The following is a 27,945-nucleotide window of genomic DNA, read 5'->3' on the forward strand; positions in this document are numbered from 1 at the left end:
TTTTAAATACTTAGGTTAAGATTTTCTGTATGTATTCTCTATCAACCAATTTATACTGATTGTTTAATGTTCTTCTAATAGTCCTCTTTTTCAACTTTCTTAGCACATGAATGATTTTTGTATATTTCTTCTCACTGCTTTTTTTTTCTTTGTCAATTTTAAATATTTTGAATATTGCTTATTTGCCAAAATCTACAATTATCTAATCATTCATATGCAGAATTATGCCATATAGTAGTAGTAAAAATTACATGATCTTTTGTTTTTAACAGAGTAAGCTCCATACAGATATATTTACTGGAATCGTATTGGTGTTATGTATATATATTAAGTTAAAGTTTGCTCTGATATTTTATTGAATATGTTTCAAAATTATGAAGGTCACTGATCTTATGTGAAAGTGGCAAATTACGTACCTGTATGAAATATTCCTTGCCTCTTAATAAAGAATTTTTCTTCCTCTGCTGAAATTAGTTTTCTTAAAAGTTTTATTTTGAGAATTAAATATTAACCAAGAAACCTCCCATCAAGCTCTTCTTGGTAACTGATACGATAGATATATGATTTTGTGCATGTTCACTGTTGAAGGGAAAAAATGTGAGACATTTGTTTTTTAAAAAAATAAAATCCTGGAGCACCTGGTTGGCTCAGTTGGCCGAGTGTGTGACTCTTTGATCTCCGGGTTTGAGTTCGAGCCCCATGTTGGGCATACAGATTATTAAAAAAAAAAAAAAAATCATATCCCATGACTGCATTTCATATTTATCTGTTCGAAAAATTTCGCTTACGCCTTTTTGGGGAACATTACTATTAAAATTTTTAAATGGTCAACAGAAGTGGAGAAGATACAAGTATAAAAAGCCTTCATTTATCCATTGCCCAGCTTTAACAGTTAATCAGCATTTTGTCAGTCTTACTTCATCTGTACTCGCATTTTGAAGGTGGTACCATCATACATTCTTTCACCAGTATACTTCAGTTTTATCTCTAGAAGATATTGCCCCCCCCCAAATTTATTGTAATACCATTATCTTACTCCACTTAAAAAAATTAATAATTCTTGGTTTATCTAATATTCAGTTCTCATTCAGATTTCCTTGTCTTTCACAAAAAGTGCCTCAAATTTTACAATTTGTCTTTTCTATCAGAATCCAAATAATGATTGCATTGATTATAATTAATCTGTAACAGTTGCTTTTCTTGCCCCTTGACCTAAATCATCTTATTAAAGAAACCAGGTCGTTTACATCCTGGATTTAGCCAGTTGCTTCCTCTTGGTGTCATTTAACTTGTTCCTCTTCCCTTTTTGGCTCCCTCTGTCCTCCTGTCTCCTTCCTGTGTAGGCCTTTATTGAATGATAGGTTTATTGGTACCTTGTTCTGTTTTTTTTTTTTGTAATACAAGCATATGAACGTATGGTTCAACACCTGTGCTTCCCCACCTGTCCAGAGGAACAGTACTGTAAGGAATGTTCTGCACATTTCCCCTAACTTTAGTTATCTCCTGGAAGTTAATCTTTATAACATATAGAGATCTTACTAGTTTCCTTTGTTGACAACTATATTCTATTTTACTATGTATATGTAGCGTAACTTTTTGTGGTTTCTGTTTTTGGAGGAATTACTCATAATTTGTACATGTGTGCTTTTTTTCTTTTTAAAGACTGGAACTCTTACTGAAGATGGTTTAGATCTTTGGGGGATTCAACGAGTGGAAAATACACGGTAAATATTAGCTAGATTTGATCATTTATTAGTTACTTCTTAATAAGTATCTTTTTTTTTTTTTTAAAGGCTTTATTTATTTATTTGACAGAGAGAGATCACAAGTAGGCAGAGAGGCAGGAGAGAGAGAGGAGGAAGCAGGCTCCCCGCTGAGCAGAGAGCCCGATGTGGGACTCGATCCCAGGACCCTGAGATCATGACCTGAGCCGAAGGCAGCGGCTTAACCCACTGAGCCACCCAGGCGCCCCAATAAGTATCTTAAATATGAAATATTCAAACGAAGTAATATGACAGCTGTGTACCCAGTACAAAGATTAAACAGTTAAGGGCGCCTGGGTGGCTCAGTCGGTTAAGCCTCTGCCTTCGGCCAGGGCATGATATCAGGGTCCTGGGATCAAGTCCTGCATCAGGCACTCTGCTCCTACCCATGCGCTGCCTTCCCCTCCCCCCGGTCAGATAACATAGATAGATCTCTCTCTGTCAAATAAATAAATAAAATCTTAAATCTTAAAAAAAAAAAAATTAAAAACATTTTGTCATATTGGCTTCAGATCTCTTTCAAAAAGATATAAAATATTATAGATATTGCAAAAGTCTTAATCTATTCCTGCAATCATTCTGAAGTTGTGTTCTCTTACTATCTTTGCATGTTTTTATATTTTCTCTACATTCCCATCTGTCTCTAAACAAGACCTGTCTGTTAATAAACATACATGACTGATATACTGTACATCTTTCCACTTTCTTTGCCTCTTTAACATTGTTTTCAAGGTTTGTCCAGGTTGGTATGTATAGATATAATTTATTAATCTTAACTATTGTTTAATATTCCATGATAGGAATGAACCATAGTATCTATTCTACGATGGGGCAGTTTCATTGTTTTCTCCCTTTCCCCTTTCACAGCTAGTGAGTGCTGCAATTGCAGTTCTTCTATACAACTCCTGGTGAGCATGTGGTTGAGTTTCAGTAAACTAGCTTCATAAAGATATGGGTGCTGGGTGATAGGGCACCTGCATGGCTTCACGTTTAGTAGAGACTGCCTAGTTACTCCCTAAGTGATGCTGCTCACACTCTTTCCCTTCATACATGTAAGATCCTATTGCTCCAGTCCTTGGCGAACTTGGTATTGTCAGACTTCTCATTATTGCCACATGGATAGATCCAAAATGGTCTTTCATTGTGGCTCCTTGCAGTTTCCTCAGTACTTAATAAGCCAATCTTATTTTCACCTTTTTGGAAGGATGGTCTTTTAGCATTTTTCCGTGTATTGTCAGTTTGTATCTTGGCACAGTTTTTCTGCTGTGTTCCTAGTCTTATATCTTATTTATTAGAAGTCCTTTGCATTTTTGGGTCCTTACCATTTTTCAGTACTATGCATTGCAAAAATATTCCAACAGTCTTTCTGGTCTTTTTACTTCTGTTTTTGTAGTCTTTTGATGGCTTAGTTGTTATATATCACTTTTCCCCCTCAGAAGTCTGTGGGATTTAGGTTTAGGGTTGAGGAGAATATTGTTTGGTTTATGTAATTTGAGAGTTGTTATATCTTCTTGATTAGTAGTGTGTCACATTGTGACATTGTGACCTTATTTCTCCCTAATGTGTTCTGCCTTAATTCCATTTCATTTTAAATTTCTGCAGTTATACATCCCGGCCTTCTTTGGTCTAAGGTTTGCCCAGTGTGTCGTCTTTTCCTTCGCTTTGCTTTTTAATCTTCCTGTGCTGTTGTGTTCCCATTTGTAATTTCAGATATATTGGGACTTATTTCTGTAATTCCTCGCCCCAGTTCAAACACACATTTTCTCAAATTTCTCTTTCATATTTGCGTACATTTTCTCAGAATTTATACATTTTAATCTTTTACTGCTTGTCCTTAAACTATTAATGGTCGTCTTTAGTATCTTAAGTTCTTGGGTGTCTTTATTGGGTTTCTCTAACCCCCAGGAAACCCACGGACTGTAGAGTACTTTTTTGATTATTCCCCTCCCTTATTTATATGTATTTGTTGCACAGTATTTTATGATTAGGACTTGGGTTTTATACTCTGCATGCTGAGATTTCCCTCAGTTCAGGACTGTCTTTGCCAACCACTGCTGCTTCAGTCCCACTCCCCTGGACTGCATTGTCCTCTTCTGCAGCTGCATTTATTGGTGATGCTTTCGTTTTCACTTCTGAAGGATGGCGTAGCTGCGTAGCTTTCCAGGGTGTCAGCGGTTCTTCAAGCACTTTGATGGTGTGATTCCATTTCTCCCGACTCCTTTTCTTTTTTTTTTTTTTAAAGATTTTATTTATTTATTTGACAGAACGAGATCACAAGTAGACAGAGAGGCAGGCAGAGGAAAGCAGGCTCCCTGCTGAGCAGAGAGCCCGATGCGGGACTTGATCCCAGGACCCTGAGATCATGACCCGAGCTGAAGGCAGCGGCTTAACCCACTGAGCCACCCAGGCGCCCCCGACTCCTTTTCTTACTCTTGTTTTAAGAATACTTCTTTATCCTTGATTTTTGCAGTCTCTTTTTATTTATTTTTTATTTAATTGCAGCTTTTTTCCCTATTCTCTTATGACCTTCCCCCCATTCTTTGTTTTCTCTATCTGGGAATCCTAACCATAGGTTAAATAAGAAACTGCATTTGGTTCTTTGTAAATCTGATTTTCCTCCTTTCCCCCTCACCGTGGGGTTCTTTTTCTGTCTTTAATTTAAAAGTGCCCCCCTTTTTTGCATTCTTTCAGATTGCCATTCTATTATCTCAAATTTATGGGATTCTAATTCTGTCTTTGTTGTGTCTGTTGAGCCATGGGAATGTTTCCCAGTGCATTTTTTAATTATGGACTTGGACTTAGAAGAATTTTTCTGTGCGATTTCTTTGTGGCTGTGTTGTGGGAGCTCCTCTTTAGAGAATATTGACTGTGCTTGGCTGAGAGTGGTATCAGTGGTGCTAGATGAGCTTTAATGCTGCTTTCATAACCTGAGGATTTCTGGACCTGCAGTAGCTGTGTTCAAACCCAGATCCTCTCCTGAACGGTGTAGTGGTTCAGAGTTGAGGTCCTAAAGCCAGACCTCCTGTGTTTGAATCCTTGCTCTGCCACTTAACATACTTTGTAACCTTGGAAACTTACTTCACCTTCTGTTTCAATTTCTCCATCTGTAAGGTGGGGACAATAAAACCTATTCCTCTGGTGTGAGGAGAACATGAACCAGATATGTTTAAAAAAGTTAGTAGAATGGTGTCTAGCGCATAGTAAATATTATACAGATATTAACTATTTTCTTGAACTTTGTGGGGGGGAAGAAATTAAGCTTATTCTTAGTTATGCCTTTGGTTGTGTAGTCCAAGATGCTCCATTTTTTTAAGTTAATACATCCTTTTTCCAAGGATGTTTTTCAAGAGCACTGGCTGTTTTTGGTGAAAAAGATCCTCTCAGTTTGAACTCCCCACTTTGTACTTGGCCAGGACTTTGTCTTCTGTTTCTGTGTAGGTATTAAAGCCCAGGGCCTTAGGGTACTGAGCTGGCTCCCTTCCCTTCCTCCTCCCTTGCAGAACTCAGGTTCATACTCCTCTGTTTTTCTTTCCTTTCATTTTTGGCACTTGAAAATTTCCTTTTCTTGGTTACGAGCTTGGTTTCCCATTGAAAAGATCATGTTACACATTCATTTTGTATTTTTGCAGAAGAGATTTTATGTATTCTGATCTATCATATGCCATAGGCAGGAATTTAAATTATTTGGTATCTGGTATTTTCTCTCTTGGTTTGTCTGGCATTATTATTTAGAATCTTTGGTAATATGGTATTTTAGTTAAGAATAATTTATATGGAAGAAAATGTTTTTGAATGTCAGAAACTATAGTGAAAATACATGCAGAAATGCAAAATTTTATTTGCATATTTTAATTTTATAAAACAGTATGTATAGAATATTTATTGTCTTGGGACTTATGAATCTAATTCAGTACATTTTTTGTTTAGTTTCCTTTTGCCAGAAGAAAATGTTTGCAATGAGATATTGGTAAAGTCTCAGTTTGTTGCTTGTATGGCTACTTGTCATTCACTAACAAAGATTGAAGGAGTGCTTTCTGGTGATCCACTTGATTTGAAAATGTTTGAAGCCATTGGATGGGTAAGTTCAATATTTTAAAGCACAAGTAACTTTAAGAAAAATAATAGTAAAAACTACCTTGCAGAAGGAGATTGTTTCTGTTAGTTGTTTTGATGGTACCATTAAAGGAACTAGATAATTTCCAAAGATACATCCTTACAAAAAGATTCATAATTCTGTAAAAAAAAAAAAAAAGTGTCTGTTATAGGTAAATTAACTCACTTAAACACCTTTAATAGAGGATGACCTGCTCAGGTGCCTGCTTTATGTTTATAGCAGAAGTCAGCTCTCACCAACTTGGGGTAGTAGGCTCTAGTCGGTAAGATGATTTTCAGCAGCAACAGTTGTTGACCACGGTGGAAAGTACGGCCAGCCAGGTGTCTTCAGTGTTTTTTTGTCGCTATTTTCTACGTTCAGTGTTTAGAGACACACACATACACACACATACATGTTTATTTGTTTATAGCTTTCTGCTTGTTGTTGGTGATCATTTTAATTTGAGTGCTTGCTGTGTTTTCTGGTTATCACTTCACAGCATTGAGTTCTTTTACACATGCAATAATGAGCTTGGTTTTGAAGTTCCCTTAAGACTTCTGAATTAATTATTTTCTCTGCGTCAGTTTTCTTTTCCCCCTCCCTATACTTGGTTTTTTCCTTCATGCTTTTGGTTTTCATTATACATCTAGATGGTACTTCCATGTTTAAGAATGAAGGTTTGATTTGATAATTTTGGGTAGTTAGGATTTTATTCTTGCCTGTAGTGTGTTAGCCTGTTTTCTTGAGATGTGTCTTTCCTGAGGGGGAAGACTGACCAAGGGGAGTCCTGAGGGTGAGGGCTCCAGTGGGCGTGCCTCTGTCCAGAGGTGCAGAGTTACTTTACTAGCCTTTTAGGTTGCTCTCCTCACCTGCTCCCACAATACTTGCCCTGGCGGAGCTGTGTTCTGGAGTGCCGATGCTCCCATTAGCAGCCCTTCTTCCTCCCAGGTAGGTAGTTCATATCTCTAGGTGGTGACCCTGGTTTTCTTTTTTTTTTGGCTTAGCTCCACTCTGGCTGTTCACAAATGTACTTTTCCTATATGTCCACTTGTATTTACTCTGGGCTACTACTGTTTCTTTCATTGGTATATCCATTAGTATGTTTCAGTTTGCCTTTTATATTTATATTTGAAATCCTTTTCCTTTTTTTTTTTTTTTTTAAACTTTCTGTTTACTTCTGTAGGTTTATTTATTTGGTTATTTATTTATTGGTATTTTGGTTAATGTTTTGATAGGGAGGGAGGTGAATGGCCGGTCATCTTCTGATAGCCCAAAAGAAATGCTTACCAAATTTAATTCCCAAAAGGCTTACAGAGAAAAATTTAAGAGTAAGGCCGAATAAGACTGATCAATTTTGATGTTCTCTAAAACTTCTCTCCAGCTGAACAGATTTTCAGTAGATTGAGTGTTCTGTTTGTAGGTCTTAAAAAACAACTGGTTTTATAGTTAAGTTTGTACAATTGTATGTTTTGTTTACTCAGAGATGCTCGATGTTTGAGCTTACCACAGAGTATCAATGGAATGTTTTCACATAACGAGACACTGCTGTTATGTGATGTGATCGATGCCATATAAGATAAATTTCAATTTCAGACATGTTAAAACATGTCTTGCTATCCACTTGGTTAATTAGACACAGTTCCCTTCCCAGTCATTTTCCCATTGATTGATTCCTTCATTTTTAAGTCAAATTAGTTTATTGTTTCGTGTATATATGTATTTAATACACATTTTGTTGGAATTATTTCACCAAAAATAAGTGTTTTTAAATTAATTTTCAGGCAGTTAGGGTAGTAGTATCTTAATCAGAAATGTTCAGTCTGAAACACTAAACTCCTGTCTTTGTGCCTCAATATGTGCTTGATCCAGTGTTTCTGCTAACCATATCTGAGTTCCATATTTTTAAATTTAAATCCAATTTAGTTAACATATAGTATATTCTTAGTTTCAGGGGTAGAATTTAGTGATTCATCAGTTGCATATAACGCTCAGTGCTGACTTATTTCCATCCATGTCATTGCAAATAGCAAGGTTTCATTCTTTTTGATGGCTGAGTAATATTCTGGTGTGTGTGTGTGTGTGTGTGTGTGTGTGTGTCACACATACCACATTTTCTTGATATATTCATCTGTCGATGGGCAGCTGGGCTCTTTCCATATTTTGGTTATTGTGGACATTGCTGCTATAAACATGGGGTACATGTGCCCCTTGATTCACTGTTGTTTTGTCCTTTGAATAAATACCTAGTAGTGCAATTGCTAGGTTGTAGGGTAGCTGTATTTTTAATTTTTTGAGGAACCTCCATACTGTTTTCCAGAGTAGTTGCACCAGCTTGCATTCCCACCAACAGTGTAGGAGGGCTCCCCTTCCTTGGCATCCTTGCTAACATCTGTTTCCAGAGTTGTTACTTTTAGGCATTCTGACTGGTGTGAGGTGGCATCTCATTGTGGTTTTGATTTGTATTTTGCTGATGCCCAGTGATGTCAAGCATTTTTTCATGTGTCTGTTAGCTGTTTGTATGTCTTTGGAGAAATGTCTATTCATGTCTTCTGCCCATTTTCTTGATTGGATTTTTGTTTTTTAGGTGAGTATTGTGAGTTCGTTATAGATTTTAGGTACTAGCCCTTTATCTGATAAGACCTTTTTGAGTATCTTCTCATAGGCTGCCTTTTAGTTTTGTTGCTTGTTTCTTTTGCTGTGCAAAAGCTTTTTATCTTGATGAAGTCCCAATAGTTCATTTTTGATTGCCTGTGGAGACATGTCTAGCAAGAAGTTGCTACAACTGAGGTCAGAGAGGTTGCTGCCTGTGTTCTCTAGGATTTTGATGGATTCCTGTCATATTTAGGTCTTTATCCATTTTGAATTTATTTTTGTGTATGGTGTAAAAAAGTGGTCCAGTTTCATTTTCCTGCACGTGGCTGTCCAGTTTTCCCAATGCCATTTGTTGAAGAGACCGTCTTTTTTCCACTGGATTTTCTCTCCTGCTTTGTTGAGGATTAGTTGACCACAGAGCTGAGTTTCTCTATTCTGTTTCTCTGTTCTGTTCCATTGATTTGTGTGTCTGTTTTTGTGCCAGAACCATACTGGGGTTTTTCTGATTCCATACAAATTCTAGGATTGTTTGTTCCAGCTCTGTGAAAAATGCTCGTGGCATTTTGATAGAGATTGCAGTGAATGTGGGGATTGCTTTGGGTAGTGTAGGCTTATACTTAAGCCTATGTTAAAATGTTAAAATATTTTAATATTAATGTTAAATATTAATGTTAAAATATTTTAATGTTTAATGTTAAAATGTTTTAATGTCTAATGTTAAAATACTTTAACAATATTTGTTCTTCAATCCATGAACATGGAATGTTTTTCCATTTCTTTGTGTCTCCCTCAATTTCTTTTATAAGTGTTCTTTAGTTTTCAGAGAAAAAAATCTTTTAACTCTTTGGTTAGGTTTATTCCTAGGTATCTTAACGGTTTTTGGTGCAGTTGTTTGTTGAGTGGAATCAGTTATTTGATTTCTCTTTCTGTATAGAAATGCACCAGACTTCTGTGCATTGATTTTATATCTTGCCACTTTGCATTCTGCATACTGAATTCATTTATCAGTTCTAGCTGTTCTTTGCTGGAGTCGTGAGTTTTCTACATATAGTATCATGTTGTCTGTGAAGAGTGGAAGTTTGACTTCTTCTTTACTGATTTTGGATGCCTTTTCTTTCTTTTTGTTGTCTGATCACTGAGGCTAGGACTGCCAGTACTCTGTTGAATAACAGTGGTGAGAGTGGACATCCCTGTCATGTTCCTGACCTTAGGGGAAATATTCTCAGGTTTTCCCTGTTGAGGACGATATTTTGGTCTTTCATATATGGCTTTTATGAAGTTGAGGTATGTCCATTTATCCCTGCATTGTGGAGGGTTTTATCGAGAAAGGATGCTGTACTTTGTCAAATGCTTTTTCTTCAGCTATTAAGAGGATCATATGGTTCTGATATTTTCTTTGATGTGGTGTATCACGTTGATTAATTTGCAGATGTTGAACCATCCCTGCCCAGGAATAAATCCCACTTGATTGTGACAAATAAACCTTTTTTTTTTTTTTAAATTTTATTTATTTATTTGAGAGAGAGAATGAGAGAGAGAGAAAGCATGAGAAGTAGAGGGTCAGAGGGAGAAGCACACTCCCTGCTGAGCAGGGATCCTGATGCAGGATTTGATTCCGGGACTCTAGGATCATGACCCAAGCTGAAGGCAGTTGCTTAACCAGCTGAGCCACCCAGGCACCTGTGAATAATCCTTTTAATGTATGGTTGGATCTTATTGGCTAGGATCTTGGTAAGAATTTTTGTATCCGTGTTCATTAGGGATTTTGGTCCATAATTCTCATTTTGATGTTTTTTTTTTCTGGTTTTGGGGTCAAGGTTATGCTGGCTTCATAGAATGAGTTTGGGTTTTCCTTCCATTTCTGTTTTTTGAAAGAGTTTCAGAAGAGTAGGTATTAATTCTTTAAATGTTTGGTAGAATTCCCCTAGGAAGCCGTCTGGCCCTGGAGTCCTTTTGGTTGGGAGATTGTTGATTAATGATCCGATTTCCTTGCTGGTTATGGTTCTGTTCAGGTTTTCTCTTTCTCCCTGTTTCAGTTTTGGTAGTTTCTATGCTTCTAGGAATTTATCCATTTCTTCCACATTGCCTAATTTGTTGGCATATAATTGCTTATAATAGTCTCTTGTAATTATTTATATTTCTTTGATGGTGCTTGTGCTCTCTTTCATTCATGATTTTTAAAAGTAATTAATTAATTTTTATTTATTTTTAAAAGGTTTTATTTATTTATTTGACAGAGATTACAAGTAGGCAGAGAGAGAGGGGGAAGCAGGTTCCCCGCTGAGCAGAGAGCCCGATGTGGGGCTTGATCCCAGGACCCCGAGATCATGACCCAAGCCTAAGGCAGAGGCTAAAACATTGAGCCACCCAGGCGCCCCCATGATTTTATTTATTTGGGTCCTTTCTCTTTTCTTTTTGACACATTAGGCCAAGGGCTTATCAATCTTGTTAATCCTTTTAAAGAACCAGCTTCTAGTTTTGTTGATCTGTTGTTTTATTGATTTCTGGTCTAATCTTTATTATTTCTCTTCTGCTACGTTTAGCTGGGTTTATTTGTTTTCTTTTTCTAGCTCTGTTAGGTGTGAGGTTAGTTTGTGTATCTGAAACCTTTCTTATTTCTTGAGGAAGGCCTGTATTGCTGTATACTTCCCTTGTAAGCCCACCTTTGCTGCATCCCAAAGGTTTTGAACTGTGTTTTCATTTTCATTTGCTTCCATGTATTTTTTTAATTCTTTAATTTCCTGGTTGACCCATTCATTCTTTAGTAGGATATTCTTTAACCTCCATGTATTTGTGGTCCTTCCAGATATGGTTGACTTCAAGTTTCACAACATTGTGGTCTGAAAATACAAATAGTATGATCTCACTCTTTTTGTACCAGTTGAATCCAGATTTGTGACCCAGTATATGATCTATTTTCGAGAACGTTCCATGTGCACTTGAAAAGAATGTGCATTCTTCTGCTTTAGAATAAGTGTTCTGTATATATCGAAATTTCAAGTCCATCAAGTCCAGTGTATCATTCAAAGCCCTTGTTTCCTTCTTGATCTTCTGCTTAGTTGATCTGTCCATTGCTATGAGTAGGGTGTTAAAGTCCCCTACTATTATTGTATTATTATCAGTTGATTTATTTAATTTTATTAATTGATTTATATATTTGGTTGCTTCCAAGTTAGAGGCTTACATGTGTGCAGTTGTTAGATCTTATTGGATAGACTCCTTTATTATGGTATAGTGTCCTTCATCTCTTACTATAGTCTTTGGTTTAAAATCTAGCTTGTCTAATATAAAGATGGCTACTCCAGCTTTCTTTTGATGTCCATTGGCAGAGAGAGAGAGTAGGCAGAGAGGCATAATAAATGCTCACTTTGAACCTGGAGGTGTCTTTGGGTCTAAAATGAGTCTCTTGTAAGCAGCTTATCAACAGATCTTGTTTTTTTAATCCATTCTGATACCGTGTCTTGATTAGAGCATTTAGTCCATTTACATTCAGAATAATTATTGAAAGATACAAATTTATATGTATCAAAAATGGATCTAAAAACAGTCTACATTGGTTATCAGATATGACTGGACCTATAGTTTTCCATGACAACATTTGACCACTGAACTCCCAGACCACCATAGGGAATGACTGCCTTGGGCCAAGAACTTTTGCCATATCCATCACACTCATCTGACCTTTTTCTCAACAGATTACCACCTCTTTTATCATTTGGAACTCTAAGAACGAGAACATTCTCTAATAGAGAAAAGTAATTGAAGGATTTGAGTAAATTTTAACATGCTGAATTTTATAAATATATGGTATTTGGAGAAATTTGTCACTGGGGGGAAAGCAGTTAATGCTGACTTTTGGTTGAATAAAACTTTTCTTTTTCTGGAAAAAAAAAGATACTAATTTAGTGCTTTTGTATTATGTGTTAACTCTGTTCCTGTAGATTGTGTCTGTTCCTTTCTAGTCTTTATTACTTTTGGTCTCTCTGCCTGAAGCAGCCCCTTTAATATTTCTTGCAGGGCTGGTTTAGTTACATGAATTCCTTTAGTTTTTGTTTGTCTTGGAAATTCTTTTTTTTTTTTTTTAATTTTTAAAAATTTTATTTATTTATTTGAAAGACAGAGATCACAAGCAGGCAGAGAAGCAGGCAGAGAGAGAGAGTGGAGGAAGCAGGCTGTCTGCGGAGCAGAGAGCCCGATGCGGGGCTCGATCCCAGGACCCTGGGATCATGACCTGAGCTGAAGGCAGAGGCTTTAACCCACTGAGCCACCCAGGCACCCCTGTCTTGGAAATTCATCTTTCCTTCTATTCTGAATGAAGACTTCCTGGATAAAGTATTCTCGGCTGCATATTTTTCCCATTCAGCTCATTGACTATATCATGCCAGTTCTTTCTGGTCTGACAGGTTTCTGTGGACAGGTCTGCTGCCAGCTTTATGTGTCCTCTTGTCTTGAGCTGCTTTCAGGATTTTCTCTTTATGGCTTTGTAATTTGCAAATTTCACTGTAATAATCTGTTGTGGTGTTGACCACTTTTCGTTGATTTTGAGGGGAGTTCTCTTTGCCTCTTGGACTTGAATGCCTGTTTTCTTCCCCAGATTAGGGAAGTTCTCAGCTATAATTTGTTGAAGTAAACCTTCTAACCCTTTCTCTTGCTCTTCTTCCGGGACCCCTATAATATGGATATTATTTTGCTTTATGGAATTGCTGAGTTCCGTAAATCTACCTTAGTGATCTAATAGTCTTTCCCTCATCTCTGCAGCTTCATTATTTTCCATAATTTTATCCTCTGTATCACAGCATTGTTCATCCTCATTTTTATGACCTCCACTTGGGACTGCATCTTGACTATAGCATTTTTAATCTTGGCCTGACTGGATTTTAATTCTTTCATCTGTATAGTAAGGGATTCTCTCATGTCTTCATTGCTTTTTTCAAGCCCAGCTAGTATCTTTATAATTGTTGATTTAAATTCTAGCTCAAACATCTTAGTTATGTCCATATTGATTAAATCCCTGGCTATGAGTATTACCTCTTTTTCTTTATTTTGGGGGAAATTTCTCCATCCTGTCATTTGTCAAGAAAAGAAAAATAGAAAAAGAGGGAAAAAAACCCCAATAACAACAAGAAGGGACGGCTGGGTGACTCAGTGAAGCAGCTGCCTTCAACTCAGATCATGATCTTAGGCTCCTGGGATTTAGCCCTGCTGGTTCCCTGCTCGGCGGGGAGTCTGCTTCTCCCTTTCTCTGCCCTGCCCCTGCTCATACTCTGTCGCTCAAATAAATAAGATCTTAAAAAAAAAACAAAGTAACAAAACTTCAGAAGTGTTTCTGGTGTATGCTGTGTGCACTCTGCTGTTGTGTTTTGGCTTCTCTATACAGCTGGTCTGTCCTCTACAGAGTCCTTCTGTGCTTGTAGTGGGGAGTGTTTGGATCTTTAACTTGGTGTGCTTTGATTTGTCTGTTAATTTGGAAAGAAAGAAAAAAGCCTGATCCAGGACAGGAGACAAAATGCAGACAGGCAAAAAACTGTAAACTCCTGATGCCAAAGAATGAGAAAGAATGAAGGAAAAGAGTGAGGAAAGAAGAAAAGAAGAAAAAATATATAAGCCTGTTCTAAAAAATAAGAGTAGGAAAAAAACCCAACAAATGAACAAAAAATTATAAGTCTGATACCCCCCAAAAAAGATAAAGAGAAGAGAGAAAGAAAAAAATATAAAGTAAAAGATAAAAAATAAGAAATGGAAAAATTAAAAAAATTTAAAAATTAAGGAAGAAAAGAAGAAGCAAGTCTGGTCCTCTTTCCACCAGAAGCTGACGTTTTGGAGCACTCTTTAATCAGTAGACTTGGTACATGTGGAAGCCTATGTTGGTCTTCTGAGGGAGAGGCGTGCTGTGCTGGTTTACCGGCTGGCTTGCCCTTGTAAAGATGCCCCTGTCAGGTCAGGGGGCAGGGTTTCGTGTAGGGAACTGCAGCCTCCGGGGAGGCATTGTGTTTCTCTCAGAAGTTGCACGGAGCTGGTGTGGGGCAGGGATGGTGGTGGAAGAGGAAGGATATGGCATCATTCTACCTTCTTGTCCCTGGGGAGGGAGCTTCTGGCTACCGTTCTGCAGGAGGCCCTCTCAAAAAAGCCCATAATCCCTTGTGTCCCAGGCCTTTGTCATTTCCCTGTTCTTTACCTGTCTGGTTCCTGGGCTGTCAGTACCCTTGGTGCCACGGATCTTCTGTATTTTTATCTCCAGCCTGTGGCTGGGATTCAAAACTCCCAAATTTCAAGGGGCCTGGCAAGGTGTGTACCCACTCCCGTCCCTATCCCAGAGGAGAACCTTGTGGTGCACCAGTACCACGTTGTCCGGGAAGAACAGTCATACAGCTCACACACACACAGGCTAGAGTTCATGTAACTCACAGCGGAAAGCCGCAGCTCAGTCCCCAACTCTGTCTCAGAAAAGCAGTTGCACAGAGGCTGAATCGATTGTGGTAGACAGCGAAAAGTGGAAGCGAGGTTATCTGCACTCACTGGTTTAGGTCTGTTGTGGCTCACAGTGGAAAGCTGCTGGGAGGTTATCTGCCCTCTGTGCACACCTCTGTCCCTGCTGAGCTCAGTGGCTCACAGCTGACCTTTTGTCCTTGGAGAGGCAAAATATGCTCTTCCAAATGTATGATGGGAAAGCAGCACTGTCTCCCACATGCGACCCAAGGGGTCTCCTGGTCTTGGCTTACAGTGTGCTCCCCACCTGCTGGGGTCTCTCCTGCTCTCTCCCTCTTTCTTACTTTGCTGCTTGAAAGGGTTCCTGCTCCTTTGGGGCTCCTTGGCTTTCCTCCCCTCCCAGTTCATGGCTCCAAACCCTGCATCTGCCACATTCTCTCCAGCTGTGCAGATTGTTTTCTTATTCCTACTTGCTCAGAATGGTTGGATGTTGATCTGGCTGTGTTTGAGGGACAAGGCGAGCTCAGCTTCCCCCTACGATGCTATTTTAAATCCTCCCCTGTGCTCTGTATACTTTTGCATCCTTTCCTGGTAGCAGAAGATAATCCCTGGATGATAGACTGAACATTTGTGGTACTGCAGGAATCTTCTGGGTTTTTTTTTTGTTTGTTTGGTTTTTTTTGCAGAGAATCTAATTCAGCAGGTTGTAAGAGCAAAATGAGAAGTTTTTCTCTGTTCTCTGGTTCTTTATCTCACTTCTTACCTCTGCTTCTCATCTTCCATGGGTTGTCAGAACTTTAACTGATTTCGCTTATATTTTACTCTACTCACTAGTAGTGTTTGTTTATTCCTTGGGCACTGCCTTTTTTTTTTTTTTTTTTTAATTACTGAAGGTAACCATAATGTTTTTTAGTGTTTTGTTTTGTTTTTAAAGTAGAACCAGTGAATTGAATTTTATGAAGTAATGTGTTGGATATTTTCCTTTCAGATTCTGGAAGAAGCAACTGAAGAGGAAACAGCACTTCATAATCGAATTATGCCCACTGTGGTTCGTCCAGCAAAACAGCTGCTTCCTGAATCCACACCTGCAGGAAACCAAGAAATGGTGTGAAATCACGTTAAGTTGGATAATAAACTGTTTTTTTTTTTTTTTTAAAAGATTTTATTTATTTATTTGTCAGAGAGAGAGAGAGTGAGAGCAAGCACAGGCAGACAGAGTGGAAGGCAGAGGCAGAGGGAGAAACAGGCTCCCTGCGGAGCAAGGAGCCCGATGTGGGACTCGATCCCAGGACGCTGGGATCATGACCTGAGCCGAAGGCAGCTGCTTAACCAGCTGAGCCACCCACGCGTCCCGGATAATAAACTGTTGATGCTCATGTTTAATCCTCATTTTGAAATGTTGCTAGAAGATGAAATCACATGTCCTTTATTTAACTTATGCAGATAAGAGTATTTTAACTGCATTTATCCAAAGCTACACACCTGATGTGTTTCAAGCACTATTTTTGTAAAACATTAAGATTTAATTCTCTTTACCATTACTTTTCCTTCCTGTTTATTGAGCAACTTAATGTCTTGTGATTTAGATACATGGTGATTTATCTTTTTAAATTGCAACTGTAGGGGCGCCTGCATAATTCAGTTGGTTAAGCAACTGCCTTTGGCTCAGGTCATGGTTCTGGAGTCTTGGGATTTAGTCCCGCATCGGGCTCCCAACTCCATGGGGAGTCTGCTTCTCCTTCTGACCTTCTCTGCTTTTATGCTCTCTCTCGCTCTCTCAATCTCTCTCTCAAATAAATAAATAAAATCTTTAAAAAAGAGAGAGAAGAAAAAAAATAAATTGCAACTGTATTCTTAGGATTCAGTAAAAGATACGTGGAAGGCTTTATTTTTAGGTGAATTTTAAATTATGTTCCCCCTTAGTTTCTTTTAGTACTTAATATGTTAATATTTTAGGATAGCAAAATTATTTGAAAATACCGAAGGATGTATTTTTATTAAATGAGAGGTAGTAGAGAAGCAGTCTTGAAAACTGAGTTTGAAATAATCAAAGGTCCTTGCTATTTTTTAAGTAATGTTTTGTGGATGTATCAAGTTTTCATTTTTTTTTTAAACTTGAGTACGTTAATGAACCTAAATGGTATTTTCTTTTTTCTTTTCGCTTTATTTTTAGGAGCTGTTTGAACTTCCAGTAAGTAAAGAATGTTTACTTGTTACTTAAGTGTACTTGCTTTAATTCTGAAAAAATAGTAAATGCTTTATGCATCTTTTTGAAATTACACAGGCTATATATGAGATAGGAATTGTTCGCCAGTTCCCATTTTCTTCTGCTTTGCAACGTATGAGTGTGGTTGCAAGGGTGCTGGGGGATAAGAAGATGGATGCCTACATGAAAGGAGCACCTGAGGTCATTGCCAGTCTTTGTAAACCTGAAACAGGTAAGGAAGCAACTAGGCTTTGAGTGAAATTCTGGTATTTGGGTGAGATTGTATTTGCAATTTTAACAATAACATTAATTTTTTCCTTTTTAAAAGTTCCTGTTGATTTTGAAAAAGTTTTAGAGGATTACACTAAACAGGGCTTCCGTGTGATTGCTCTTGCGCACAGAAAATTAGAGTCAAAACTCACATGGCATAAAGTACAGAATATCAGCAGGTAAGGTTGATGAACGTTTTTTCTACAATTTTTCCAATAATGTTCGTTTATATGAGTCATATACGGCAATTTGTATGTTGTATTTATTAAATATTTGTCGAATGTATGCAACTGCACTTAATGCAGTGTTTTGTTTTAGGTGATTGAGATACAAGTACAACTCTTCAGAACTCTTACCAGTTTGTTTGTTAAATATTTATCTAGTGCCTGCTATGTGTCAGGCATGTTTTAGGAATACAGTTTTAAAATGTAAGCATAATTGTCTTGTATTTTGTTCTTCCCAAAGAATCTACTTGGTTTTGCCCAGTGGTTGGAGCCAAGTATTATTTTGGTCAGAGTTTCATGAGTCACAATATCCAATTATGCCAGTAGTCTTTCCCAACTCCCAAAGGTCGAGTGACATTGCCATCATCACATTTACTTTTCTCTAGTCTTCCTCTCTCCAATTTGTGTTCCACAGTGCCTCCAGAGCTTTTTAACATTCAGTTTTAATACCAGTCTCCTACCTGGAATTCTAGTAAATAGCCTCCCATCATCTACTAGAAGAGTTCACCATCAGGAATATGCATCAGGAAAGAAACAAAACACATAACACTTAATTGGAAAAAGGGAAAGTGATAGAAGCAGATAAAAAATCAGAAAAAGGTATCATACAAGGGCACCTGGGTGGCTCAGTTAAGTGTCTGCCTTTGACTTAGGTCATGATCCCAGGACCCCTCGTAAGGCTCACTGCTCAGTAGGGAGTCTGCTTTTCCTTCTCCCTCTGGTCCTTCCCCCTGCTTGTGCTCACTTGCTTGCTCTCAAATAAATAAATAAATAAATAAAATCTTAAAAAAAAAAAAAGAAAAAGGCATACAAATGGCCAATGAACAAATGGAAATTGTAGTACATTATTTAGTTCTTTGGGGAACTACAAAATAAAATCACAGTGAGACATCACTTCTCTCCTGAGGTTCGTGAAATTAAAAAGATTGATAATACCAAGTGTTAGTGAAGACTTGAGAAAATTTTAATGAACATGTGTAGTACCTGTCAAAATTTAAATTGCTTATACAGTTTAATCCCGCAAGTGCAGTTCTAGGAATCCAGCTTAAAGAGCTATTTCTACGTGTGTTATGCACAAGTTACGCACAGGTTCAGGGTTTTTTATTTTAATTATTTTTATTTTTTAATTATTTTTTAATTTTTTTATAAACATGTAATGTATTATTAGCCCCAGGGGTACAGGTCTGTGAATTACCAGGTTTACACACTTCACAGCACTCACCATAGCACATACCCTCCCCAGTGTCCATAACCCCACCACCCTCTTCCAACCCCCGCCCCTTCAGGTTTCAGTAATGTCAGTAGCACAACAATTAGGGCAGTTGTTAAATTACAGACTATTAACGCTTCTTTTAATTACACCTTTTCCTACTATGCAAAAGTAGAGTGTTCCTTTGAAGCTGTTCATAAGCCAGAATAATTAAATAATTAAATATACAAATAATTGAATATATAAATAATTAAATAATTAAAGCGAGGAAGCCATTACCATTATGTGGAAAAAATTCTTGAGATTTTCCAGACCCCAAAAATAATCTCTCTTAAGCTCTCATAACTTGGGACATGTCTTGCTAATGCAGGCACAATAAATTGAGATAGAGCAAGATGCTCACAGGCACAGTTCAGACCTATGTGGCTTGATGCTGAGGTGCTGACTGTAATACCCAGGGAAGGAGCTTGGGAGGGCCACTCCCAGCTGCTTGGGCATGCACTGCTTCTGAATTGGCTTGCTGCAAAATAAATGCTGAATGCTGTTTTTGCCTTTCCCCCTTTTTTCTTGAAAGTGAAAAGTCTTTATATTTCTTTGGGTTTTTGAAAACAAGTTCTGATGTAGGTCTTTCGTAAAAGTGGCCTAATGCAAGCTTTTGAAAAGCAGAGGATTCCTAAGCCTGAAGAGTTAGGGCAGTGTTTATAGTAGAATCCTGGTTTTCTGAATGAGAACTAAAGGAGTGGAGCAGATAGCCCAATAGCTAAAAGGAAAGCTATGTTAGGAATTCTGCCTGTTCACACAGAATGTTTGGGGGATGTGGTTTAAGCATGAACATTTCAAAAAAAAGAAAAGCAGTAACCAGCTGATGGGACTGATCAATATGTATGGTTGGGAGGTGCAGTAAAATACTGTGTTCTAATTCCTATGAAGGACACACGAGGCTCTTCTTTCTCTACAGCTCCACCTTTTGCCTTTTTTCCCCTTTAAGACTAACTGCTGATTTGTCTGTAGTTCTTGAGTCTGTCCTAATCAGACATCCTTCCATGCCCTTGAATAAGCTATTCCTTCTGCCCAGAATATCCTATCCCTGTCAACTTTTCTCTCTTTCTCTCCTTCTTTGGCATCTGTAAACCAAGACCATCTCTGTCTTTCCATTCTGTCTTACAGGGGCAGGTTTTGGCATTTCTCTTACTGCTTGAACTTTTACATCTTGAGTTGAATATTGTATTGTTCATTCATTAGAGCACAAAATTTCCATGACCTGTGTCATTTTATTGTTAGGAAACCAGTAGTAGCCAGAAACTAGCAGGTCATGGGAAAATGGCTATAGTACTTGGACCCCAGGGTTTCACATTGGTACAGATTTGTTCCTTGAAGTGCATTTTCACCTAAAGGCTTATTTCTCCTATCACCACCAGCAGTGTCATTTTATATTGTTTCTTAACTATTCTTTAATACCTTTACTACCCATAGTTATAAATTATATTTCAAAGATTGTTTAGGGTCTAGAGCTTTGTACTTAAAGTGTCTTTATTGAATTTTGTGTCAAAAAACCACTTCTTACTGGAAGTCTGAAATTTTGGTTCCTAACCTCAAATCTTCTTTCTCCATCGCGGGGGCGGGGTGGGGGGGTATTTCTGGGGCACCTGGGTGGCTCAGTTGGTTGAGTTGTCCAACTTATGATCTCAGTTGAGGTCTTGATGTCTGGGTCGTGAGTTCAAGCCTTGCATTGGGCTCCTTACCGGGTGTGGAGTCTACTTTAAAAAAAAAAAAAAGAAAAAAATAATTCTGTGATAGAATTTTAGTAGCTTGAGATCCCCCCCACCCCCGAGATTTTATTTTTATTTATTTGACAGAGAGAGAGAGGTCACAAGTAGGCAGAGAGGCAGGCAGAGGAGCCGGGGAAGTAGGCTCCCCACTGAGAAGAGAGCACGATGTGGGGCTCGATCCCAGGACCCTGAGATCATGACCTCAGCCGAAGGCAGAGGCTTAATCCACTGAGCCACCCAGGCACCTCAGTAGCTTGAGATTTCTTAAGAATGTAGCCATCTCCATGATAATGCTGAAGCACATGTTATTTTTGCATGCACACTTTTTAAAAAGGTTTTATTTATTTATTTATTTATTTATTTATTTATTTGAGAGAGAGGGAGGAGGGGCAGACTGGGGAGAATCTCAAGCGGATTCTGGACCAAGTGTGGGACTTGATCTCATAGCCTCAGATATGACTTGAGCCAAAGCAGAGCTGGATGCTCAACCAACTGAGCTACTCGAGCGCCCCTGCATATATCTCTTTGCCAGCATGTCTGTTTTCCCACAAAAGCCCCTTGAGGGTAGGGATCATACCTTTTCATCTTTGACCTTCCAGGGAATAGTAGTGCTACTTGGTGCAGAGTGGGTACTTAACTTTTGAAGGAATGGCATCTTGATAGCTATTGAATATTAATAAATATTTTTTAAAGGAAATTTTCTTTAAAGATTCTATTTATGTATTTGACAGAGAGAGCAAGTGAGCCCAAGTAGGAGGAGCAGCAGGCAGAGGGAGGGGGAGAAGCAGGCTTCTTTCTGAATGGGGACCCTGAAGCAGGGCTCGATCCCAGGACTCTGGAATCATGACCTGAGCCGAAGACCGATGTTTAATGTTTGAGCTACCCAGGTGCCCTGAATATGAATGAATAATGTAAGAGCCCCATCTCTGGGGCTCATTGTCAGACTGCTAAATAGTTTTTGTTTCACACTGCCAGGATCAAGAATTTGATCAAGAGTTTAGGGGCATCTGGGTGGCTCCTTGGTTAAGTATCTGCCTTAGGCTCAGGTCATGATCCTGGAGTTCCAGGATTGAGCCCCATATTGGGCTCCCCACTTAGTGAAGCGTCTGCTTCTCCTTCTGACCCTCCCCCTTCTTGTACTCTCTCACTCTCTTTCTCTCTCAAATAAATAAAATCTTAAAAAAAAGAATTTGATCACTTCCAAAATCATCAAAGGCTTGATGATAATGAATGCAGTATAACAATGTTGAATGTGCTTATGGTCAAGTTTTTTCCTTTTCTCTTAACATTTATTTTAGGCTGTGTTATATTTGGGGGCCAGTAAAGCATAGATTTATTTATGCTCATTCATTTTGTGGGTAGAATACAAGATGAACATTTTTCACTACTTCAGGTCTTCAGTGTTTTAAAAGATAACATTTTCACGTTATCCTTATTTCTCACATTTCAAAGGGTAATGTTTTATTTCAGAATATGCCTCTTGGGAATTATTTTTCCAGATATGAATTTTTTGAGATACTAAGCTCGATCACGCATATATATGGCTTATTCAGCATATAAAATATTTCAATTTGTAATTTATGGGAATTTTAATTTGCTTTATTAATAAGAAGAGAAAAGTATTTGTTCTCTGGGCTAAACCATTTTGTGTTAAAATTTCTTTTTTCTGCAGAGATGTCATTGAAAACAACATGGATTTTATGGGATTAATTGTAATGCAGAACAAATTAAAGCAAGAAACCCCTGCAGTACTTGAAGATTTGCATAAAGCCAACATTCGCACTGTCATGGTCACAGGTTAGACTTTATAAAAGGACACAGGAAAAATTGAATGTGACTCTTAAGAGTTCAGGTTATAGGATATTGTGGAATGATTAGTTACAAAAGCATATAGTGACTCCATCCTACCTTGCCCCATTTCAACTCAGAGTGTTTTTTAAAGGTATAACTTTGCAGAACTCTCCTGAGGCCTAGCAAATTCTTTTTATAGAAGTAGTAAAACAGTGAAGGGCGTATGGTAAAAATTTAGATTTTGCTCTTTTTTGTTGTTCCTCTAATCATATATTTTTTATAGCAGTTATTTTATTTTGTGTAAGCTGTTTGTAGATTTGTTTTCTGTACTAGAGCATAAGATTCTAGAGAGTTAAGAGAATGTTTTGTTCGTTTTGGGGTCTTTTGCAGTTTTTAGAACCATGCCAGATGCATGGAAAATGACTAATAGATATTTGTTAGAATTACACTTTTATGTGTAAGAATATGTTTATTTTCATTGCCTGAATGTGTACTAGTGAAAATAGCCATTGTTTGATTGGTTTTTGATTTCTGATGACTATATCCAAATGATTCTCTGGTGTTACTATATTGTTGATATTAGATAATTCCCATTCCTTAGTTGTGTGAAATTGTGGCAACTCTTAAGTATTTTTTTCTTAGTAAATAATAAGAATTAAGATAATCATTCTATGGCTCATTTATGTGTTCACTAAGACTTATGGGGAAAAAGCAATTGACGTTTTTTTGTTTCAGACTCTGAGATCCATCTAATAGCAAACTTACCACTATGTAGCTCAAGTAGAAATTTATTAGCATCCCAGCAATTCCTTGGTTCTAAGGATTGCTCCTTCAAAGCACTTTCCATCTCTGTCTCTTTCCTCTCTTTCCCTGCCATGACGGACTGTGACCTTTGTCCCATGGGGGTCTGTCTGGTCACAAGAGGCCACCGTTGGAAATAGTGTGTGGGAATTGGGGGAAGAAATCCTGCTGCCCTTCAGTTTTGGCAGCGGTGGGCTTTGCAGACCTTTCACATGCCTCTCACATGTGTGGATATTTTCTTGATCCTATCCTTACAGGGCTTCTTTTCATTTCTCTCCTCCTGACTGAGAGGATATCTATCTTCTCTTCCTATCTTGTGAAGATTGTATTCTTGTTTACCTGGCTCATCGTTTTGCTTTCGGAACCTGTTCCTTTTTTCCTGTGATACTAGGCATTCTTGTACAGACCCAGTGACTCCTAAGTTATTCCAACAGATATTTTTTGAACACCTGCTCTGTGCATGTGCAGCACTGTTCCAGGTGTCGCTAGGTACTACTAATGCCTGACCGAAAGAGATCACAGTGTATCTGGCTTTAAAAATTGTAATTGTGAGAATGGTATGACTATTCAGCATATGTGTGCTTGAATTATTTGAGGCTTCCTTTGTAAAGTATGTTTTGATTTTTGTTGTCTTTAAGATTCAAGAGTAATACTGTACATTATCTTCATTTTGCCAAGCACAGTCATGGGGTAGTAGGTATTCTTGATAAATATTCATTGTTGAATACATTTATGTTTCCATTTTAATTGTAATGCATTTTCAATATTTTGACAATTAGGTGACAATATGTTGACTGCTGTTTCTGTGGCCAGAGACTGTGGAATGATACTACCTCAGGATAAAGTTATTATTGCTGAAGCATTACCTCCGAAGGATGGGAAAGTTGCCAAGATAAACTGGCATTATGCAGACACCCTAACACAGTGCAGTAATTCATCAGCAATTGACTCAGAGGTAATGTCAAGAAGAATTTTCCTTTTTGAAGCTTGCTTGTTTGAATTTAGTCTGAAAAAATAAAAGGTGGTGCATTAAAAAAACACAACACAACAGAAAATAAATGAAAACAGACACCTGGGCCACATCCTCATCCTCAGAGATTGATTTATCAGGGCTGGATGAGACCCAGCTACCTCAAATTGTGATTTCTGACGAACTTGAGAAGCACCATTTTAAAGAATGAAAATTTAGCCCGAACTTGAGAAGCACCATTTTAAAGTATGAAAATTCCAGATATTTATCCTATTTTAACTGTTTAAGAAGATTTATTTGAGAGAGGAGAGAGAGTGTGTTAGAATGGGTGAGGGGGCAGAGGGAGAAAATCCCCAAACAGACTCCCTCTGAGCTAGAAACCTGACACAGGGCTTGATCCCACCACCCATGAGATCACGACCTGAGCCGAAACCAAGAGTGGCCACTTAACAGACTGAGCTGCCTAGGCAGCTATTTTAAAAGTAATGATAAATGATGCAGGAGGTCTATAATATTTAGTCCATGTGATATTTCATACCGAAGCTGATTTTTAGTCTTGGTTGGTTGGTTGGTTGTTTTTTAAATAACGACTATAGGTAGATTACCTTAAAACTGAATTTCCTTTTACTTTTAATAAACATTAAACTTTCATTGTTTTATGTAAATTATCAAATAAAAGAATTTCATTTTAGATCAAATATATATGTGATTTTTTTTTAAATAAAGATTTTATTTATTTGACACAGAGAGAGTACAAGCAGGGGAAGAGCAGGTAGAGGCAGAGGGAGAAGCAGCCTCCCTTGCAGAGCAGGGACCCTCGATGCTGGGCTTGATTCCAGGACTCTTGGGATTATGAGCTGAGCCAAAGGCAGATGCTTAACCAACTAGGCCACCCAGGCACCCCTAGATCAAATGTATGTATGTATTTATTTATTTATTTTAAAAATTCTTTTAATTTTTATTTATTTATTTGACAGAGAGAGAGAGATCACAAGTTGACAGAGAGGCAGGCAGAGAGAAGGGAGAAGCAGGCCCCTTGCTGAGCAGAGAGCCCATTGTGGGGCTTGATCCCAGGACCCTGAGATCATGACCTGAGCTGAAGGCAGAGGCTTAACCCGCTGAGCCACCCAGGCGCCCCATAGATCAAATGTATTTAAAATAGGATTTTATTACTTGGTCTGGCTGCCTTAATATTGTTTTAAATGTCTCATACACAGGCTATTCCAATTAAACTGGTCCATGATAGCTTAGAGGATCTTCAGGTGACTCGTTACCATTTTGCAATGAATGGAAAATCATTTTCAGTGATACTAGAACATTTCCAAGACCTTGCTCCTAAGGTTAGTGACATGGGTTTATGTATGTGTGTGTTCACACGAATAAACTGTGAACAGTATTTTAAAGAAATTTATTTTTTTCCAGTTGATGTTGCATGGCACTGTGTTTGCTCGTATGGCACCTGATCAGAAGACACAATTAATAGAAGCATTGCAAAATGTAGAGTAAGTATTGTTTTTTTTTGTTTTTTTTATGGATTTTAATGTCATTTTCAAAACCGGAAAGGTAACTAATATTTCATGTATATAGTATTGTCGTCTATCAGATAGGTGAGAGCTCTGAAGTGCCTTTTTAAAAGAGGTTCATGTGCTAATTTGTTTAGATAAAGTACAATATCTACAATTCCTTTTCCAGGTAATATCTGTAAGGTAGAGTTCATTTACTCAGCTTGTAGAAGTGACTTCATAGATTGTGTAAATAATTATGTTTAAGTTTTAGTGTAAAAGTAGGTTACTAAAGACTGTACAGACCCAAGACCTTTGCTCTCAAGATAAGGAAATTGAGATGCCAGATGATAAACTGATTTGCCCAGCTGTGACAGAAATGGGACAATAACCCAGGTCATTTGACTTGCAAGCTGATGCCATTTGCAAAAGCAACATGCCTGTAGTCCTTGCGATAAAAAGATTATTTAGTTCCAGTGGGGAGGTCTCAGTCTATTAGCTCTTCATAATAACATAGGAGGAATCTTAAGTTAAATGTTGTTTGTTTTAAAAAGGTAATCAAAATCTTAATGTAATTTTTGTTTCTAGTTACTTTGTTGGGATGTGCGGTGATGGTGCAAATGATTGTGGTGTAAGTATGGTTTTTGTGATTTATAGTTCTTTAGTCTAAGTCACATTTATAAAACTTAACCTCTTTTCTTCTTCAAACCACTAGGCTTTGAAGCGGGCACATGGAGGCATTTCGTTATCAGAGCTCGAGGCTTCAGTGGCATCTCCCTTTACCTCCAAAACTCCTAGTATTTCCTGTGTGCCAAACCTTATCAGGTAGCACAAATTCAACATTATCTCTTTGTGATGTTCTCTGTTAACGTAGAAAAAAAATCATCATAGAAATTAATATGAATTTGTTGTGATGCTGTATATGTATATTCGATCTCTAACTTCATTAGCAGCAGGTCGCTACTCTTCATCTCTTTCAGGTTCTGCTTTAGTTTTGATCTTTTGGTAGAAGAGTGCTTTGTCATAGCTGTTGAATGTTGATGTTCATCAGTCAGGATATTACTGTGGTTTGGAAGAGGAGTTCAGATGCTTTTATTGATATGCCAACATTTGTTTTCCCAGGGAAGGCCGTGCTGCTTTAATGACTTCTTTCTGTGTGTTTAAATTCATGGCTTTGTACAGCATTATACAGTACTTCAGTGTTACTCTGCTATATTCCGTGAGTACTGACTTTGCTTACAGAGATGGTGCTTTTGTTAAGGCATTTAAACCAAAAAAATGGAGTATGTATGCATCCACTAATTAGGGAACTTACATAACTAGCATCTATAAGTTTTCCTTTAGTTTGTTATATTTTGAGTAGCAGATTGAAAATCTCATTAATCTGGAATAGCATTTTCTTTAAGGCTGACAGTTTTGGCTAAAGCTTTGTGAGTAAAAGATGATTGTATTCTTTTTTTTTTTTTTTTTTTTGCCTTTAGCACAGATTGGGCATCTTTCTGAGAGCTCTTCAAAATGTTAAGCTGTGACATATTTCACATTTGTAGTTAACTCTGCTAAACATTTACAGAAAAAGGCCAGAATGAGAAAGATGTTTCAGTAGTAGTTTGTAGGACTTTATGCATTTGGAGAAAACTGTAAACGGTGATGTCTGTAGGTACTCCATCAGATTTTATAACTGAAGTGATCTCACTTTAGAATTTTCTCAAAACAAACAGTAGTGACATCCCCGGGAGTTTTTGTGAAGTTATCCCTTTCTACCATTTGTAGAAAGGATCAGGAGGGATGGTGTTAGATGGATATTAGGAAGCTTTGAGATACTAATTTCCAAGGGTGTTGAATATAATAAGTAAGAGCTTGTCAAAAAGCTTAAAAGATTTTACTATCAAAGGCAAATGTACTTTAATTTTTAAGCAGGTCCAAATATTACTTTAAAGTTGTTATTTATGGTGGGGGCTGGGGCGTGGGTAGAGTGGGGGAACTAAAATCAGAGAAGAAAAATCTAAAGCCGGGGAAAGTGGTATAAAAATAGTTTCTGAAAACTAATTATGCTTTTAAAATTACTTTTGCAGATCTTAAGTAACCTAGGAGACTTCCAGTTTCTTTTCATTGATCTGGCAATCATTTTGGTAGTGGTATTTACAAGTGAGTAATTTGCTTTAGTATTGATTTAAAAGCATATGAAATTCTGATTAATTCCTTAAACTTTGATAAATTTATATCAATAATTATAACATAGGGCATATTTCTTTCCTATAAATTCTTTTTTTTTTTTTTTTTTTTTACTACTAGTTGTTTTTATTTGCTCTCGTTGTTTTATTCTTCTTT

At 37.6% G+C, this 27,945-nt stretch overlaps 1 protein-coding gene across 5 annotated transcripts in view; it reads left to right on the forward strand.

The window, feature by feature from the left end:
• The window catches only part of ATP13A3 (ATPase 13A3), a 93,368-nt gene that overhangs the window by 41,115 nt on the left and 24,308 nt on the right, over positions 1-27,945 (forward strand). For all 5 annotated transcript variants that reach the window (XM_032337487.1, XM_032337517.1, XM_032337494.1 and 2 more), the window contains 14 exons: positions 1,663-1,724; positions 5,691-5,841; positions 15,863-15,979; positions 17,048-17,065; positions 17,159-17,312; positions 17,409-17,529; positions 22,226-22,350; positions 23,925-24,100; positions 25,333-25,455; positions 25,538-25,617; positions 26,206-26,248; positions 26,333-26,442; positions 26,740-26,836; positions 27,690-27,762. In XM_032337487.1, coding sequence (XP_032193378.1) covers positions 1,663-1,724; positions 5,691-5,841; positions 15,863-15,979; positions 17,048-17,065; positions 17,159-17,312; positions 17,409-17,529; positions 22,226-22,350; positions 23,925-24,100; positions 25,333-25,455; positions 25,538-25,617; positions 26,206-26,248; positions 26,333-26,442; positions 26,740-26,836; positions 27,690-27,762 — 1,450 coding nt within the window. The remainder of the gene's footprint in view (positions 1-1,662; positions 1,725-5,690; positions 5,842-15,862; positions 15,980-17,047; positions 17,066-17,158; positions 17,313-17,408; positions 17,530-22,225; positions 22,351-23,924; positions 24,101-25,332; positions 25,456-25,537; positions 25,618-26,205; positions 26,249-26,332; positions 26,443-26,739; positions 26,837-27,689; positions 27,763-27,945) is intronic.

This window comes from Mustela erminea, chromosome 1 (genome assembly GCF_009829155.1).
Source record: "Mustela erminea isolate mMusErm1 chromosome 1, mMusErm1.Pri, whole genome shotgun sequence".
In the NCBI taxonomy this organism is placed as follows: Eukaryota; Metazoa; Chordata; class Mammalia; order Carnivora; family Mustelidae; genus Mustela; species Mustela erminea.